Source organism: Eurytemora carolleeae, unplaced genomic scaffold (assembly GCF_000591075.1).
Source record: "Eurytemora carolleeae unplaced genomic scaffold, Eaff_2.0 scaffold17, whole genome shotgun sequence".
NCBI classification, from domain to species: Eukaryota; Metazoa; Arthropoda; class Copepoda; order Calanoida; family Temoridae; genus Eurytemora; species Eurytemora carolleeae.
In genome coordinates, this window is record NW_019396047.1 from 486322 (window position 1) to 506587 (window position 20266).

General features: G+C 35.6%; 3 protein-coding genes across 4 annotated transcripts; 1 reads left to right on the top strand and 2 right to left on the bottom strand.

The window, feature by feature from the left end:
• The first annotated feature begins 148 nt into the window (after positions 1–148).
• On the top strand, positions 149–3457 carry LOC111703025 (ribosomal protein S6 kinase beta-1). Of its 2 annotated transcripts, none has more exons than XM_023474879.1 (5): positions 149–809; positions 1185–1262; positions 1800–1981; positions 2515–2634; positions 2960–3457. In XM_023474879.1, exons 1-5 carry the CDS (start codon positions 495–497, stop codon positions 3402–3404), a joined length of 1140 nt encoding a protein of 379 aa, XP_023330647.1. In that variant the 5' UTR covers positions 149–494; the 3' UTR covers positions 3405–3457. The 2 variants fall into 2 exon arrangements, with proteins under 2 accessions (XP_023330647.1, XP_023330638.1); XM_023474870.1 differs by having other exon boundaries at positions 150–809; positions 2957–3457.
• A 1092-nt stretch (positions 3458–4549) lies between these two features.
• Positions 4550–9007, bottom strand: LOC111703039 (transcriptional repressor CTCFL). The gene is made up of 5 exons (XM_023474890.1): positions 8818–9007; positions 7882–8045; positions 6968–7321; positions 6460–6554; positions 4550–5644 (listed from the first exon to the last, which is right to left on the bottom strand). Exons 1-5 carry the CDS (start codon positions 9005–9007, stop codon positions 5506–5508), a joined length of 942 nt encoding a protein of 313 aa, XP_023330658.1. The 3' UTR covers positions 4550–5505.
• Positions 8992–20187, bottom strand: LOC111702998 (CTP synthase 1). The gene is made up of 12 exons (XM_023474836.1): positions 20027–20187; positions 19272–19406; positions 18720–18814; positions 16757–16958; positions 16360–16471; positions 15847–16005; positions 15458–15668; positions 14805–14989; positions 12315–12524; positions 11716–11913; positions 10476–10591; positions 8992–9934 (listed from the first exon to the last, which is right to left on the bottom strand). Exons 1-12 carry the CDS (start codon positions 20160–20162, stop codon positions 9831–9833), a joined length of 1863 nt encoding a protein of 620 aa, XP_023330604.1. The 5' UTR covers positions 20163–20187; the 3' UTR covers positions 8992–9830.
• Positions 20188–20266: the final 79 nt, after the last annotated feature.

Sequence of the window (20266 nt, forward strand, 5' to 3'; positions counted from 1 at the left end):
TATTTCAAATGCATAATAATATTGAATGCAATCTTATTGTTTGATAATATTAAAAAATGTTCTCTACGGATTAATAAAGCCAAATCTACAGAAAACTCTACCCCCTGATGTGCTTTGCCTACTGTACTGTCACGGCATCATCCAGCCAACTAGGCCCAAACTAGACACAACGTAAATTTTTACTCACAACACAGTACACTGCTGCTAGTTTTGAATGTAGGACAAAAACGTGTCAATTTATAAATAAACTCTAGCAAATCAAATAAAATGGAGATCATGATGAGAATAATATGAAAGTACTATCAATTAGTGAATATTAAATAATCCTAGTTAAGGTTAAAGTATAATATCTATAAAATATGGTCCACCAGGTTGGAAACAAAGAGCATGGTCGTAGCACTGAAAATGAAGAATTAAGCCCAACCCCTGATATTAATCCTATTCTATCTCCTACCCCTCCTTACACGCTCATCTAGTTTAATCCTGAACACATAATGTCGGAGGAGGTCTTCAGTATCGAGGATATACCGGAGAACCCAGAGAAGAAGATTAACTATGCATCAGACTTTAACCACAACCCGGAGCTAGAGATAAAAGTTCTCGACAAAAAATCTAAATCCGTCGCCGTCGAGGATTTCGAGGTGAAGCTGGTTTTAGGAACGGGAGGGTTCGGGAAAGTATTTCAAGTCAAGAAATTGACGGGCTCTGACCGTGGTCAAATATATGCAATGAAAGTACTGAAGAAAGCTGTGATTGTTCGAAATAAAGAAACAAAAACATTAGAAACTGAAATTAATCTTCATGCAAAGGTTAGAATCGTTTTTTTCTAGATTAATTTAAATGAAGAAATAATTACATTTACATTAATATTGAAATTTATAGTTTGGGTCCGTCCTAGTGAACGATTTTTGGACCACTTCCTCAGCCCCCCTCCCCCTCCTATCAATTTTGTACATTACGAAATTAGTAAATTAGTATTTATTTATTATTATTTAGGGTTAGGTTAAGGCACTTTCTGGGCCGAGCGCTGCAGCCACATGGTCAATTATATCCATGTCTAACATACAAGATCCATGTACAAAATTGATAGGAGGGGTGGTCCAAAAATCGTTCTCTTGGAATATACCAACAGTTTTATTTCATGTTTATGTTCTCTAAGATCTTCATAAATATATTTTGTTTAGTTAGAACGAGATGTATTGGAGGCTGTGAGACACCCGTTTATTGTAGATTTAGTTTACGCATTCCATTCAGGGAATAAGGTATATTTGTAGTTAAAATTATTTTCTTGGATTTGTTTCCGTTCTAAAATTCGCTTTGTGGAGGGGGGGGGGGGAAGTGTTGATTTTTGTTCCCCTGGATTAAAATTAAACTTTATATGGCGATGTTTTCTCCCACATTTTACCCAAAATCTCGTTTCTGTAAAACCCTTAAGAAAATTGGGGCTAATTGCGTTAACGCACCATCAGGGGTGGGGAACCTTCGATTAACAAGGGGGAGGGGGTGATTTTTTGAGTAACAAACGTACCTCTGAGCTTAAAACTTATGAATTCTAAGATAACTTTTAGGCCCAACGCTGCGACTAGGCCAGGCTAGGGGACTGATTATGTCCATGCATGTATAAAAATGTATACATGGAAAGGCANGCCGAATGTTTTTATGATATTTTTCAAAATTCGAAGCAATTCTTGAAAGAATTTTCACCCCTGATGCCCATTAATTTATTCATTAATTATTTTTTTAAAGATAATACCATTGTATTCATTTTTTACATTTTATAATTTAATAAATAATTTCAGGTTTACTTAATCCTTGAATATCTATCTGGTGGGGAACTGTTTATGCAACTACAGAAGGAGAGAATGCTGATGGAAGATACAGCAATCTTCTACCTCTCCCAGGTTCTACTGGCACTAGAACATCTTCATGAGAACGGGATTATTTACAGGGATCTTAAACCAGAGAATATCATGCTGGATAGGTGAGGTGTTTATTGCTTAGTATCCGGATTAATTGGATTAATTGGATCCGGACCCGCATCCAATGAAAAGCGAATTAAAAAAGCTGTTTGTTCCCAAAATCTTAAGTGCCAACCTTCGAGATATTATCAGAAACCTTCCTAACCTCATTTGGTTGATAATTAAATTATAAATTGTTAACAAATCTTGTAAATCTTGTTGACACTTCTGATTGTCTACTTAATCCTTTTTTTGGGATATTCCCGGTCTTCGAACCAATGAGAGTTCTCACTCATTGCGGGCCAAAATTTTGAAATTTCTCGGAGTCTGATTAGCTGTTCAGTTTCTACAATCGACATCTGATTGGTTGCAGTTTTTACAATTTCCTGAATATTAACGTAAAATTGAATAAGTCTTCAGATTAGTAAAAAGAGGAGATCAAGCAATTGATCTGAATATCCACAGTTTTTCAGTTTTCAGCTTAGTTTTCATAAATGAGTCTAATTTTTTCCTTTAATTACTAAAAGTAAATTGTTTAATCGTTTACTGTTACTAGAGAGGGTCATGTAAAGCTCACCGACTTCGGGTGCGTGAAGGAAAGTGCCGACGATGAGATCAGTTACACGTTCTGTGGAACCGTGGAGTACATGGCTCCGGAGATTCTTAATAGATCAGGGTAAGGAATTTATTTCATGGTTATATAATATATATTATGTATCTACAAATATTTTAAGATGAAATTTTTCCCGAAAATTTTTTTTGGGTAATTTTTGAACAAATAAACCCCTATATGTACAGTGATAACCAAAAAGTGGTGGAATGATTTTTGTCTTCATCATTTCTTATCTTATGAATTTCGGTCAGTATTTTATAGTTTGTGTCCATAGTAACTTGCCGGATCCGGATGACAAAACTGAATCAATCAATATAATTGAATCCCCATATTCGGATCTCTAAAATTGCATTTTTTGTAAGAAATATACAAAAGTTTTTTTCAGTAGACATGGTAAAGAGGTTGACTGGTGGAGTTTTGGTATCTTAGTTCACGACATGTTGGTTGGTATCCCACCCTTCACAGGAACAAACAGGAAGATTGTCACGGAGAGGGTGATGAAGAGTAAACTTCACTTGAAGAAGTTTTTGACTCCGGACGCCAAGGATATCCTGACCCGTCTGCTCAACAGGAAGGTGGAAAACCGTCTAGGATTTGGTCCGAGGGATGCAGAGCTGGTCAAGGAACATAGATTCTTCTCAGGGGTTGACTGGGACGCAGTTATCAATAGGAAAACCATTCCTCCCTTCAAACCTATTCTCAAGAGTGATGATGATGTTTCAAACTTTGACAAGGAGTTCACCTCGAAACCTCCGATTGACTCCCCGCCAGGGTCCATCAGCGACAGCGTGAGTGAGCTGTTCCTTGGATTCAGCTACAACGGTGTCGACTAGATCTCCACTATATTGAGACCCGAATAAACTGAGGCATTAATTCTGACAAAATTGAAAGAGACAAATTATAAAAACATTTTCAAACATTTGCTTGATAACTTCTTATGTAAGTTAGCGACTTTCTAAAGCCGCAAGTTTTTTTGGGTCTCACTGTGAAGTAAACATTTTTCAATTATGGATTTAAACCGGTATAAAAACTTATTTCTCTTATCATGTTGCCATATCTTATAGGTTTTCTAAATAGACTAGGATAGATCTTAAAATACAACAGCTCTTACATTTTTTATATTTGTTAAAAATCATGTTTAACTAGACGTATTCTTCGCTCAAAACTTAGTCTTATTGTTTAAAGGATGTATTCCGAATTTCCAAGACAAGCTATATATGTAAATATTGTGATTATGTGAAAATATTTTAAGAAAAAACATCTTTTTTTACCTTAATAAATTTATTGATAACATTAATTTTATCGATATTGACAAAAACTCTTTTTCGTCTTTAATTCATTAACTGTGAAATTAAAATTATGTGATATTTCTGGATTACTTCGTCCAAATATTAAGCAAATGTTGATTAATTCTATTATTCGTTATTTTCACCAATGTTTATTCGGATCTAATAGATTATCAAGTACAATCGGAGGCAACAGAGTAATGGAAAAACTATACACGACGCGACGTCACAAGTGTCAAATATAATAAGGACTACGATATATTCTTATATTTGTTGACACGTTTACCAAGATCAAATAAAAAGTGTAAAAACAGAAAAAAAACCCCTGCAAAATTTCACTTATTTTAACGTAAGATTAGGACTTCACTTTAAAATTATTACTATTATTAATAATTTTGTCGGACACATAAAACTGTGATACGTTACATAAGAATACAGCTGTACTGAGTGTACAATTCTACGTTGCCGTCTATTGTACTAGAATCTATTTGATTTGGATTATAAATTCGAAATATGAAGTAAGATTTTAGTTTTTTCCCGTCCATTAAACCGTTCCTTGACTCAAAACATGAGTTCTATGGAAGAGCTGATCATGTCCGATTTACAAGAGTACACTTTACTAATCCTCTAGGTCAGACTCACAATTTTGTCGTGGCAGCAAAAATGTGCAAGTCACTTATACAAAGAAATCACAAATGAAAATAATAAATTTTAACGAGGTGTACGGTTGACAGAAAGGGGCGTATACACTATACAGGAATTTGTACGAGAGGGGGGGGGGGGGGGGCGAAACCACCAGAGCCACCCTGTTGATAGTTAATCATTGTGAATTGGACAATCCTTTCTAAGTTTTTCCAAGTTTGAACTGTAAATTCAGAACATTTGGCTTCTTGGATATCAGGCACAAGGTACACATACAGTTCTATCACCTTGCAAGTACTATTTCACCTCTCCTTCAAACATATCTCTTTGTACTTAAAAGGGAAAATTAGGTTACAGCACTGCAAACTATTTTTGGTATGTTCTTCACTCCTCAACTTAAGATTTGAAAAGTGGGTTATAGCTCTGAGTTCTAGGAACGGGGGGCTACGCCCCCAATTTAGAGGACTAGTGGAGGCACTGCCCCTCCCTGCATACGCCCTTGTCTGGAGGATTTTTCTGCGGCGTCAACAATTATTAAAAATGAGGTTTCGGAAAATCATTTATTCCGATGCATTTCATGCTTCGGATCAAGAAGTATTTTAAAATTACAAATTTACAGCAAACAATAACTAATGTAACAGAGTGAATTTTAAATCAAAACTAGCATAAAGCTTTAAAACTAAGTCCACAGGGTATTTTTTACAAACAAGATAACTTTACAGTACGATAACAACTTAAAAAATATGATAAACCGGTATTTAAAGTTGAACATAGGTGAAAATTGATTTAAAAAAAGATGCTAAACGTAATTTTAAATTGCGTTACTATGACGACTTAAAGCATTATCAAAGACATTGCATGGGTAAAATAAGTAGTTTACAATAATGTCGAGAATGAGATGGCCGGCAGATTGAAAATCACATTTATTAATAGAAATTTCTCTGATAGTATATGCCCAAGTTAATGTTGTAGAATGTCAAGTCCATTTACACTCTACATCGTCCGGTTATTGCTCATCTAAACTGATTCCACCCACGGAGTGTATGGCTGTGATGTGTCGTTTTAGATTGTTTTTATAAGACGCAACATGATCGCAGAGATGACAGGGAAAGCTCCGACCCTCATGTACTGTCTTAACATGCACCCTGAAAGAGAGAAGAATATATTATTTTTAAGAAATATTGTGATAATTTTGCTGAGAATCTATCAAATTTCATACTTGACATATCTTACCGCCCAAGAGCCAAAAATAAAATTCTGATTAAGTATTTTAACGAGCAACAGTTCAGTCCTGGAATACCGTGACCTTTCATGAAAATAATTTCTCAAACATTTAAACAAACCAAATCAAACCAAATCAAATCTAATCAAATCACATTTATTTAAAACGTATCAAATCAATCCAAAAACAAACCAACCCAAATCAATTCTAATCAATTTAAAACATATCAAATAATTTGAAACATATCAAATCAATCCAAAACCAAATCAATTCAATTCAATTTGAAACAAATGAAATTAAATGAAATGAAATCACATCAAATCAAACCAAACCAAACCAATTCAAATAAATTTGAAACATTTCGAATCAATCCAAAATCAAACCAAATCAAATCTAATCAAATCACATTCATTTGAAACGTATCAAATCAATCCCACAAACCATTCCAAATCATTTCTAATCAATTTAAAACATATCAAATTATTTGAAACATATCAAATCAATCCAAAACCAAATCAATTCAATTCAATTTGAAACAAATGAAATTAAATGAAATGAAATCACATCAAATCGTGAGTTTTAGTGAAAGCTTTAATTCCTGATTGTGTAATGGTTTTCCAGTCCGGATCTGAATTTAATTTTAGACATTTGCTAAAAATCATTTCAACCAATCAATCATCAATCAATCAATCAAAAACCTGACCAATTCAAATGAAATTACAAGTTCTATATTCTTACTTGAGATGGCACTTCTGTGTGGCGACGTAGTTACATTCATCACACACGTATCTTCGACCCAGGTGAACCTTCTCCTTATGCAGCTGGAGACCATACTAGAAAAATAAATGTTAAAATAAAATATCCAAACAACCCTTCTCACCTCGCGATAACATACAAATAATGGGCAAAAATTTAGATATAGACCATATAAAATACAAAAGTTATTTTTTGTTGTGGATTATTCTGAAATCAGAATCTCCGATTTCAAATGTTGAGATGAACTGCTTTACCACGAAAAAGATTTTTTTTACAAACAAAAGGACATTTTATAGTTTCCGAAGCCGTCTTCATCCGATGGGGTAATTTTCTTAAATCATTGGAATGAGGGTTATTAAATTTCTTTAATGGCATTTTTAACTGCGCATTAAGAAAAAATAAGAGAAATAGCCAAACAATATAAATCCCTAGTTTCAACATTAAAATTTTTACGTAAGTCCATGATAAAAAAAATTAAATTATTATCTACCTTTGTTTTAGCTCTGTACAAACAGTTTTCATATGTACACACTTGAAAATCCTTTTCATGTACAGATATAACATGATTCTCCAGATCAATTCTGTTGTCAAGTTCAGTTTTACAGAACTTACACACATTATTCTGCATACCATGCACCCTTGTAATGTGCGTTTTCAAATTACTTTTCTGTGTTGCCTCGTAGTCACATAAGTTACAGGGAAACTTCTCTCCGATGTGAATCGATCTCATGTGCCGGGCGAGTGCTCCGTATGTGGTGGATTTATAATCACATTTCTTACATTTATAACAAAGCTCTTCATGGGACTCGGTTAAATGGAACCGGAGAGAGGATTTGCTCGCGGCCTGAAAACATGAAAAATATAAATCCGAAAAATTATTATTATTTTTTTTCTTTCAAACTTTTTTCGAGCCAAAAAATACACACAAGACGTAAATGTTAATTGTAGTGTTAATTATTATTAATACCAAAAATCACACAGATGTTTTTTAGTGAGGTTAGACAAGGCTTATACCGGTTTATTTTAATATGCTTTGTTAAAAATTAAAAGCTTCGTTAAAAATCCAAAAATCTGGCATAGTAACAGCATTCTTTCTATCCTAATATCTTTCACAACCCAACCCAACCCAACCCAACCCAACCCAACCCAAATCAAACTAAACCAAATTAAACCAAACTAAACCAAATAAACCAAATTAAATCAAATCAGATCAAGCCAAATCAAGTTTAACCAAACCAAACCAAATCAAAACAAACCAAAACTAACCAAAACTAACCAAATAAAACCAAATGAAAACAAACCAAAACTAACCAAATCAAACCAAACCAAACCAATCAATCAAATGAACCAAACCTAACAATAATAATCAAATATTACACTTATCTCAAAACATGTTGTTTGTACCTGATAACTACAATGTTTACAGCTGAAAACCATACAGATCTCATGTGAATCCATGTGTAGTTTAATCTCCTCCTCAACCTCGGTATCAAAATCGCAGAGAGAGCAGCCGTACTTAGCCCGGTCCTCCACCTCCCCCTTCATCTCCTGCTCAGGAGCCAGAAGTTCTAAAATATACTAGCTTAGTAAAAAAACCGGGATTAACGTTGATTTTCACAAATTCTTGCGGGGTTGAATGTTTTAGACTAAAATTATACAAATCAGAATACAAATTAATTGGAAAATGTTTATTCTATTTAAATCCAAAATTTAAAAAAAATCTATTCGTTGATAAGAGAGATAAAAAATAAAGTACAAATCTGCACCAAAATTAAGCAAAAAAAATGTATTTACTATAAAGAAATTCTCCCCATTATGAATTTAATTTTGAATAGCCAAATTGTTTAAATATAAGTTTCCATTTTCCATCTTTGTAATATTTGGAGCAGATTTAAACTGATATTTTTGTGATAACTTTTTTATTTATCATAGATTCTTTTGAAACTTTGAATTGAATAAAATAAATATTTTTGCAATTTTTTCACTTTATTTTTACAATTTTCCACCTAATACTTGAAACCTGTAAAACATATATTTAGTGTTTAGTAAAACAACGCTAATCCCAGGGTCGAAGTGAATGAATTGGGAGAGGTCGCTGACTACCTGCGACCGGTTCAAATACTCTGAATCACTAACTAAAATCCACATGAATCTTTGAATCGAAGATTTTAAGTTTTGAACCGGCGTTGTCAGTACAGCGACCTAGCATTCATAAAATTCGGTCCCATCTTTCTTCAATTTTTTTTCTTAAAGGTTAAAGGTTTATAAAAGCGGCGTTTCTAATTTTCAACAGATAATTTTCTTGTAAAGTCTTTGATTGAAGAAAAATGCACAATGTACCTTCATTCTCATGATCCATCGACTCTTGTCCATCCTCTTCGTCCTCCTCGTCCTCCTCCTCTTCCTGGTGGTCAGGGACCTTCTGGTTTCCTAATCTCTCCTTCAGCAGCTTTATATACTCCTCCTTCTCCTCCGCTTTTTTCTCCAGCTTCACTAAGCTGTTCACCATTGTCATCTGGAAAAAATACATTTCATGTTTAAAAATAGAATGTCACTTCATATTGTTGTAAACACTATTTAAGTTAATGGCAACTATTATGTAAATGTAAAATTGCATAATTCTGTATGAATAATGTTGATTAAAAAAAAGTTGTACAATTAATATACGGTATAATTAGATCTAAACTAAACATTGTACAATGTACATGATGTACAAGAACAATCTAACGAGATTAAAAACCGGCATTGTGTAGATAAATAATGTATAATGCCCCTAAGTACACTCACTCGGATAAATTTCACCAGAAAGAGGAATTTCACGATTCAAAATATTTTAAAATTACAATCAAGTCAAAAAAAAACATGTTTTCTTTTTTATAATAAAAGATTCATAATAAAAACGCGGGCAAAAATGTAAAACTTAAGACATTGACATTAAGAGAACTAAGTTTCAAAGTTTTGAGATTTCCTTCCTTTTGAGCAAACTTAATAAAGAGTATTTGGACGAGTTAGATACACGGTATAGCTTTGGAAAAAACGAGAGGTAAAAACAAAACGGATATTTTTATCCATTTTTCTTTAGATTTGGTTCAGAAAACAAGTTTGAATGTATAAGATCGGTTAATTTATATATAATTCATATTAAAAATTGTTAATGTCTGGAGTTTGAGTTGGTTGGTTTAAGGTAAATTCCAGATTATGGTTGAGTTTACTCCAGAGATGGTTAGAGCTCAACATTACGTTTGGGTTTACTCCGAAGTAGGTAAGAGAAAATCTCCACATCATAATTGGGTTGATTTGAGGAGAGCTTCACATTATGGTTGGGCTTACTCCGGAGTTGGTTTAAGTCTCAGTCAAGGATCTATCTGCTCCTGGCTCCCGACGCTAGATCCACTGCTACAAAGAGTTTGAGGAATTTTCTTCATGTTCAAACCATCCCCCGCTCCACGCAACTTATCTAAATTTAACAAATTAAAATTTTTATGTCATCCAATCCCTTTCCTTCCATCCTATTCCGTCCCAACTCTATTCCATCCCGATCCCAATCTGTCCTTTTCTTTTCCTGTCTTTTCTATTTCTTTTCTATTTCTTTTCTATTTCTTTTCTATTTCTTTTCTATTTCTTTTCTATTTCTTTTCTATTTCTTTTCTATTTCTTTTCTATTTCCTTTCCTTTCCTTTCCTTTCCTTTTCTTTCCTTTCCTTTCCTTTCTATTTCTTTTCTATTTCTTTTCTATTTCTTTTCTATTTCTTTTCTATTTCTTTTCTATTTCTTTTCTATTTCTTTTCTATTTCTTTTCTATTTCCTTTCCTTTCCTTTCCTTTCCTTTTCTTTCCTTTCCTTTCCTTTCCTTTCCTTTCCTTTCCTTTTCTTTCCTTTTCTTTCCTTTTCTTTCCTTTCCTTTCCTTTCCTTTTCTTTCCTTTCCTTTCCTTTCCTTTCCTTTCCTTTTCTTTTCTTTCCTTTTCTTTCCTTTTCTTTCCTTCCGCCCATCCCATACCTGGATAAGACATATTACGAACGAGCTGTGACATGTCATCGTCCGATGATTCGTCGTCATCTGAGGGAAGTCTAGTTTTGCAGCCCAGGCTAAGGAAGTTGTTCAGCTTTCCAACACTGCAATAAAATCAGATAAAATGGTAGCTACGGCAAGGAGACACGCACAATGCTATTATGAGTATGAGAAGCTTGTGGGAGGTTTGTGCAGTTCCAGCAGTTTTGAACGAGTCCGAGGCAATGACTTTGTAGGAGAAATTAAGGAACTAGAGAGAATTCAACGAACGAATGGGAACTTGCCGGATTCAATTTACAAGGTTGCAGGCTGGATCAATGCTGGATTACAGCCCATAAGATACAGAATAATGCTAAGGAAGGCTTTATACTACTGGAAACTCTGTAATAAAACAAAGGACGAGATGTCAAAAGTGTGTTTACAGGAGGTTATGGAACCAGGATCAGAGGATCAATATGGTTTAAACATATAAAGCAAATTGAAAACGAGATTAGGATTAGTATTTAGGATTAACTAAACCCCAGCTCAGCTAACCAAAGCAAATATATTTAGTGCTTTTCTTATAACGAATCTTATAGCAGTGAAGTGGGCATGGAGTGAAGGACGGAATCAGTCGCCTGAGTTAATCTCCAAAAACCACTGGTAGGGAGACTCCAAGTGCGAGTACAAAACCCCAGCTATAAATTGTAAAAATATATAGGGTGGTATAAGTAATAGAGTAGAACTTGAGTCAGGATACAAATGGGGTGTGACACAAGTCAATTAGGCTCATTAAGGCATGGGTGAATGGCATGATTAATTACAGGAACTAGAATCTGGAAGAATTATAGAAACCTTTTAGCTGGGAATTTTCACATAAGGCCTTGACAACGTGTTGCATAAATCATTGCACGATGTCATGCTAACAGCCAATCCTGGCCGTATACAATTGTATGCAAACGGGATTGACTGAGGGGTGGGGGTTTGTGGTCTCTAGAGACTGCGGCTGATAGATAGATAGATAATTGTTAAATCCAGACCTTGTCCTAAAATTTGACGTGCCTTGATAGTGTGTCCGACTAAAGATGATAATATCTTTTATGAGTAAAAAATAATATATCTACTCTCTTGATTTGCTTAGTGACGTGTACAACCCGTCTGTTCGTCTGTCTGTCTAACTCATCCTAATCTAACGTGCAATAGTAAAATTAGGAGTACAGAGTCAACTCAGTTCTAATTAAATAGTTACCTTGCTAGAACAAGTCCAAGATAAGGAGGAGAAGGAGAAAGAGGCCTGGATATATACTCTGGGTGGTATTGTACAGCTACGAAGTACTGGTGTCCAGCAAGCTCCATGATCTCCATCCTTGTGTTTTCGGAGTCGTGTCCGACAAACTTCATCCCAGCTGCTTCAAACTCAGGCACAAACTTAGGGTTTACTTCAAACCTAATAAAATATTCTTTACTAGATTCATAAGGGACCCAATCTTCATTTTTTTAATCAAATAAAATCAAGACTTTTAGGGACGTCCTGCTTCCAAAGTGCCATCCCTATGTGAACTACCATATGAACCGAATAGGTCCCAAAAATGGACCCAATCGATTAAACCGTTTCGACGCCATGGATATTAACTATCCACCAGACAATGCAACTATTCAAATTCCAAGCTCCAAAAATATCCAAAAATCGTGACTAAAAGTCTTATACATTTTCACAAGATACTGAGCTATAAACAAGCAAAGCAGAAAACTTCCCATGTTTTATAATCGCGAAAATTTAACAAAAAAACCGACAGGGTACTTTCTGGCAGAGAGAGGGGTTTGATAAACTAGATAACGATGGGATACCTGTGTCTGTGTCTCTCCTCTATATGGTCTCTGTTACCATACAGTTGTCTGAGAACACTATCAGTTGTCTGGAATATTGTCTGGCGTTTCCCCAGTCTCATAGTTCCACCCATCACACCCACATTGTGCTCCGGCATATCAATGACGACAGGGTGAAGGGTGTCAGGATTCATCTCTGTACTGTTGGCATCTTCCCAGCCAAGCACATTCCTGTGAAATATTGTTAACAGACTAGAAACATATTTGGTAAATTGCTACTAGAGCAAACAAATCTCTTTTTAACGAGTCAATTACTATATTCACAACGGTCCAATTGAACCTAGGTGTATGAACAAAAAGATGGAGATATACTCCATATTCTATATGAAAATTTTTAACTTTACATTGCAGTTTCTCAGTAAAATTTACGCGGCAGAGACAAGGAAGTAAATTTAGAGTTATTAGGAATATCAGGAATATCAGGAAAAAGATCTGAAAGCTCCCCCATTTTGGAGAACCCAGACCGCCATCGGGTGGACACCCGGCCCCCCAGGCCATCCGGAGATGAGGTATTACCCAGGGGCAGGCAGAACCGAAGTCCAGAAGTATACCCAACCACGCCCTAAAATGAGTGCACCCCCCTGGACCTGACAACCTACCTACTATGCCAAGGAAACCTGACGAAGCCAATCGTCCAGGACACATTGGAGGTCATTAGCCCTAGCCATCATTGTAATAGGATCAGCCCCGTCACCCCCAAGAAAACCTCTCATAACTAACTCAGCTGGGACCTGGCGGACAAGCTGTCCGGACTGATATGTCAATTCCCCTAGCATGTCTAGTAAATCCGACCGCATGGCAGACAAGGATAACATGGGTTTCATTCAACTTGTAAGTATACCCCTCCTCAAGACATAAGGGACAATTCTTATAGGAATCCCCCAACACATTTGGGCGCCTATTCCCTAGCCCTACATCCGCAGCCCGGAAGCGGTTAAGGATCCTGGACTGGGCAGAATCATTGACATGAGGTTGGAGGGAGAACCACTTACTTGGTTCTGAAAGGGTCACCAAGGACCGGTGTTCCTTAATCATAGACTGCACCTTCGAGACGCTCCACATCTCTACCTGTCTCCAGACACGAGCCCTTGGGACCCCCACGACTGAAGGTAGGCCCACCATCATGGACCAGGCATTGACCTGTGCAGTCCAAGGATCGGTAACGTCTTCCAATACTGCAGACAGGACTCCCTTAATAATTGGGTCCTTCTTTTTGTTAGAGAGAGCTTGGAGGAATACCAGGGTCCTAGCAACAATCCGGTGTTCAATGGGCAAGAGTCCCGCATCTGTATACCCAACAACTTTCGAGGCAGATCTAGGCAGCTGCAGAATGAATCGAGCAACAGATGCTTGGGTCTTCTCTAGTTCAACCACCGTGGCTTCCGAAACCACCATGGCCTCCACGGCATAAAGGAATGCTGGGACGGCACAACCTTCCCATAACCTCTGAGCAGTTGTGGATCTGTCCAAGCCAGTCCGGGTGCATCCCATAATAGTATGAGCATAGGCCCGAGCCGTAGAAATCATTCTAGCCTCACAGGCCTTAACCAGGTTGCGGCCCTTAATGTTCAAGTCAACCCCTAGATATTTGGCTACCAAAGACGCCTCTAAGCTTGGTTCATCTCCGGAGACGACCCACAGGCCCCAACCGGACCAGAGGAGATGATCACTGTTTTCTCAACCGCTAACCTCATCCTCATGTTAGCGCAAAACCGATGCACAGTACGAAGGAGTTTATTCATACCTCGGATCCTTGTTCGAGAGATTAAAACTAGGTCATCCGCAAATAAAAGGGCTGAAACCACTACTCCTGAGAAGTTTACCCCCTCTTTCGAAGAGTGGAGAACTTTCCCCAGACCAGAAACATAGAGAGCAAAAAGTAGAGGGGAGAGGACACACCCTTGCTTTACTCCCTTCGTGAACCATAACGGAGACGATAGGCCGTTCCCCAGACGAACACGGACGCAGTCGTTGTAATACATGGATTGGATCAGACTCTTCACTCTACCCCCAAACCCAACTGCATCCAACTTACAGTATAAAAGTTCTCGGTCCACTGAGTCATAAGAAAAAGATTTAAATGGAATTGTTGCGAACTTAGTGGGTTACTTGAAATCAGTGCTTAGGATCCGGATCTTTTGGACCCGCAAGATTTTGGTTTCCTGGATCCGGATCAAAATATCAACCAAAAACTGCTAAAACCCAAATCTGAACTATTGAAAAGAGAGATTATAAAAATTTCCTGATTTCCGAATGGTTCACCAAGCTTAAGCATAAAAATAAGTGAACAAAATAAGACAAAAAATATGAAAATACTGCTTTGTTAAAAAAAAAACTCAGTAAATTTTAAAGAAATAACCTGGATCCGGATCCGCATCAAAATTAAATGAATCCTAAGCACTGCTTGAAATAGTTTCCACCAATCCTTAAATAAAATATCAAATATCTAACCTTGCAAATTCTATAACAGCACACTGAAGTCCAAGACACACTCCGAGATATGGTTTCTCATTAGTTCTACACCAACGAGCAGCAGCCATCTTTCCTTCAACACCACGTACTCCAAACCCACCAGGGACCAGGACACCGTCAGTCTCACATAACACCTTCCACGCTTCATGATACTTTACAGGCTCCTACAATAAATTATTTCATCAACAATCCTCTGAAACGGGAAGGGTAGGTTAACTAAATGCTAAGGTTTAAAACCATGTCCATAAGATTTTCGAAGATTTCCGAGGAACAATGAAAAATTCGACGTCAACTGGAAAGTTTTCCTCCTTTTAAAAACGTTTTTTTTCAAAATTGAATCAATTTTCCACCAGAATCATCGTTTTTATAATGCAAGGAAAAATTTCTAACATGCTAAGGGCCGGGCTGAATTAAATCTTAAAGAGAATATCTTTCAAATCATACCCATAATAGAAACCCAGTGAAATATATTGATTTCAGGGGGTTTGGAAAGAAAAAAATTTAAGCCCCCCCCCTGGAAAAATTCCTAAATACGCTCCTGTCTGGAGCTATGGGAATAACTATACAGTAAGCATGAAAGATATAAAAACAAATTCTCATTTTAGAAACCTCTTATCCAATGTCTAAACAACCTTGATTTTAGTTTCATCCTCTAGATCTGCAGCAGCTATTGTTGTCAACTTGAGTTTATGATTAGTTGCCAGGGCAGCGTGTTCCAGAGCCTTGATTACGCTCGCGTACGCATCCCCCAGTTGCGTATATTTACCCACGAGAGCGATTTTAACAAATTTACGCGTATTCTCTGATCTATCGGCTAGTTGCTTCCATCGAGACATAAATCTCCTAAAACAATGAGAGAATACATTTAGTACTTCAAATAGTATCAATTTTAGCATTTATTTGAAATTTTAAAATTTGAATTTTGAAATATCAGATTTCTAACAATTCTTAACGTATAAAGTTCACAGAAAGTGAAAGAATGAAAGATAAAAAATGAATAAAAAAGAAGAATTACACTAACTTTGGTTTAATCGGAGGAAATGAGAGCTGAAGACGTTCTTGAATAATGCCGACGACGTTCTGACGAAGCATGTCCAGGGGGACGTGGTAGATACTGGCCTGGTCCTTGATATTGATTACTTGTCCCGGCTCAACATGACAGAAGTTGGAAATCTTTTGTCTAAAAATAGATACAGGGAGACTCATAGAACTGTAAAATAGGAAGATGACTGATTTTAACTAATCCATTAAACACGTGTACCCAAACCCGTTTCAATTAATTAGTCGATTTTTGAGGGACTAATAAAATAATTACTTTTTAACATCATCAAGTACTCATAATGATTAAATGTTGACTTCCTTGTTCACTGTTATAGTTGTATGGGTCCAAAAAAAATCTAGCAGAAACTAAAAAAGGACTAATAGAAGTTGACAAAAATATCCTGCCTTTCTACTTGAAAATAAATTATTAGAAAGATTCGTTATCAAATAACAAAATAAAATAATAAAAATTCTGAAGTATGCGTTTTTATACCTTACACTCTCGTCAATTGCCTCCTCACTCCTACAGAAAATCAAGTCCGGAGATAAACCCAAACCTCGGAGTTCTCGTACACTTGCTTGGGTTGGTTTCGTCTTATGCTCACCTAAACCAGTCCAGGATTAATATCATTTACTTACATTGGAGTTTTCAATCCAACTTTTTCAACCATGATTACAATTTTTATTTCCCAGATTAAGCTCCCAATGTGAAAATCTAAAATACTAACTCTCAAATCGCTGTTGTCAAATCTCAAATTCCAACGAAACAAATCTTTTCTGGACAGAATTCTTACCAAATTTATGAATAAATATTAAATATTAGCCGGCTGAAGTGTTTGGCATTGTATAAAAGCGAAGAGCTTTATTGTAATGTATATATATAATTATACCTGTAGCAGTAGGTTTAGGAACTAAAGAAACATGAACATTGCAGAAGTTATCTCTGCCTGCTTTGAACTGGAACTGACGAAACGCCTCAATAAAAGGCATACCCTCGATATCTCCGATGGTTCCGCCAAGCTCTATTATACAAACCTCAGGAACCTTCTGATCATCAGAGACTGGAACCTTGGCCACCCTCTCAACCCATTCCTGGAGTAAGAACCTTAATTAACAGATCAGAGACAAGTAAAGCAATAATAATCATTAATCAATCAACCTTAAATCCTTAGAATTCAGTACTAGACTTACATCACTACCTTATCCAATATGGCAGTTAAATATTGAGAAGTGGTTTGAGAAAATTTTTAATTTAATAATATTGTAGACTGTTTAAATTCTAAATGATGCCTTTTAAGTGGGCTCATAAAAAGTCTAATAATCGCCTAATGCCTTACTATTATAATCAGTAAGATAACAACACATGGCTTTGAAAAGCTTCTAAATAAAAAGTTCTAAATCTTAACTCTATATCTAAAGTAAAGGGTGACCCAAGAAAACAGGGCTTAGCGTTTTAAAGCCCCAATAATCTTTTAAAATTACTCGAAAAAGTGCCCTAGTATATAGTTTTTAATTTTAAAAAGGGGGTTGTTAAAGTAACATTTTGGCGTTCGATGCTTTTCTTAGGTGCAAAACTGTGTCTAATGTTTAAAAACCTGTCTGTTACCTTCAAACTTTTTATAATTCTATTCAAATCTATCTTGCAGAGAGAAAACAACTTAACAATGCTTAGAAATCATACTAATGAATACTTATTTAGGTTACTTTTATGATTATATTTTAAACTATTTCTCTAAGAGGCCCCAATTTTTGCCTGTCTATATAATGAAACAAGACCTTCGTATATATGCTCCCTGTAGCCGGCCAAACGGCTGGAATGAATGGGCTGAAATTTGTTGAGGGAACCCATATGGGTGCCCTGGGGGTGACAAAGGCCAAAAAAATTCAATTTTTTTCCACGGTCAACGGCGGGCCCTTCAGCTAGTTTCTATTATTATCCAAGGTTCATCAAAGCTGTTTTAATCATGGGGACGGGATTTCTTCATATAGAGTTCTGGGTATAGGACTACGTATTCACCTTAGATTTCAGAAAGCCAGGAAGAATTCAGATAGATGTAAAATGATTTTTATTATTTCTTGAACAATAGCTAAAGTTAACAGAGATATTTTCAAATATTCGACATAGTTTTACACCAATTGGAAGGATCGAACGACAAAAACTTACTTATATGACCCCTTCTAACATTAAACTATAAAATGGGGCACATTTTTGAGTAATTTCAAATAATAGAAGAATTCTATTAAATAATCGTGTATATTTAAAAATAGACTACTAAATTCTCTTTTTGAAAATTATAGGACAATGTGTTATAAACATATTATTACTAACATTAGGTGGAAAAAATAATCAAAACAGCCAAGAGCTATTTTCCACCTAATTGCTTTATACTTGTACTGTTAATATAATCATCAATTTTGTGATTGTAAACTCTATCTGTATTTAGATACATTTATTTTAGCAATAAACTTTATCTTATCTTATCTAACATCAAAAATGAATCAACTAAATCCGCCAAACTTAAAAGATTTTGGGATTATGGCTTCCTGAAGGGATCGACAATAAAAAGTTCCGAGGTTCACGTTTACAGTCAGCTCAAGTGTTTATTTAAGCTCTACAGAGAAGAAGATTAAGGGGACTGTAAGCGTAATTTCAAGTCACTCTCGATGCAAAGATGGAAATGCCCGATTCCCAACGGTGCCCTTAAAAGCGTTGTCTTATCACTAATGAATTAGATAATCATGTTTATAAGTTTGGAAATTACTTTTACCACATTTAAAACTAGGAAAACGATAATATCTTCCATATTATGATGTTAAATTGAAACAGCGCTTACAGTCCCTTTAAGATTGTACCTGAACTGCATCTGTTATATGAGGAACAACTTGAACAGTCTTACCGAGGTAATCTCCTTTCCTCTCCTTGTTTATCACATGCTGATAGATTTTACCTAAAAGATAATTTTTAGTTATTTTAATTGCAGGGTTGGAAAAAATCCGGGTTTTAAAAACAGTACACATGATTTTATTTTGCCTTTTTGGGTTTTACACACTATTGTAATTACATTACAATTATATTCCTTTCTGATGAATACATAATCATCTTTAAAAACGTTAACTAGAGTTAAAATACTATTTATACCTGGAAACTAACTAAGTTAAGACCTTTATTTCGTAGAGTCGATGTAGGAAGGCTTAGGATTAGATCCAGAGTTGAAAATTTAGCATGTTAAGTGATTAACCAAAAACTAACCAGATTGCGGATATTTAAATAAAAAGATCAAAAAGATTCTACGTGAAACTCATAAGTGCCATTTGTGGATATCGTGATTATGTGTGATGGGTGTTCAACGCAAAAGTTCCCAGCTCTGGTCTCATATTTTTGTTCTAAATCTTCACGACTACTACCTGTCGTGATATTGTTGTCTCGGGAGAGACTAACATTGAGGAAGCGTTCATAGTTTCCTAGATCTAGATCAACCTCTCCTCCATCATCCAGCACATACACCTCACCGTGTTCATAGGGGGAGAAGGTTCCAGCATCTTAATAAACAAGGAATCATGAAGTGCTATTCTACTCCCATGTAGAGATCTCCAACCAAATGGTTCGTTTTTAAGGGATTTTGGTCTTTTAAAAGGTTCTACCAAAAATGTAAGAATTTTTACAAGTTTCAAAATTGTGTATTCTAAACAGTTGCCTTTCTTACACTATGACGACCATAAGAGAAAATATATGCAGAAAAATACGTGTTAAACGATTGTATTTTTTTTCTTTTTTCCCAATTATCTCTTCTGATAGAAATATTTTGTTAAAAGCTAACATAACAGTTTTGAAATGTTGGAAGTTAGATTAAAAATAATAAAATAAATCGATTAGCATCCCTACTACTAATATACTAGATATGCACTGTACACTGTGTTGCTTATCAAAAATGGTACTGCATGTATATACAAAAGGTGTGCACCGTGCAGTTTCTATCCAAGTTGTGACAAACAGCTCAAAATTTTATTTTGTCGTGATTTATACAAAATTGAATACTTAAAGCTTAAAAAAAAATTTGCAAAGAAACAATTTATTTGAAGAATAGTGAAAGCTTCTAGAGAAATATTAAAATGTATTTTAGTGCCTTTAATTTAATTTCTAATGTGACCAATAAACTTACCAATATTAATGTAGGGATCAATCTTAATAGATGTCACGGGAACTCCACAATGTTTAAGGATAACACCAAGAGAGGACGCCACAACTCCTTTCCCAATACCAGAAATAACCCCACCCGTTACCAGAATGTATTTCATAGTTGCTTGATATTCTGAAAATAGGACCAATGAATAGGATTAATGAATAGAAATAATGAAAAGAATTAATGAATAGGATTAATGAATGAAATTAACACCAAGAT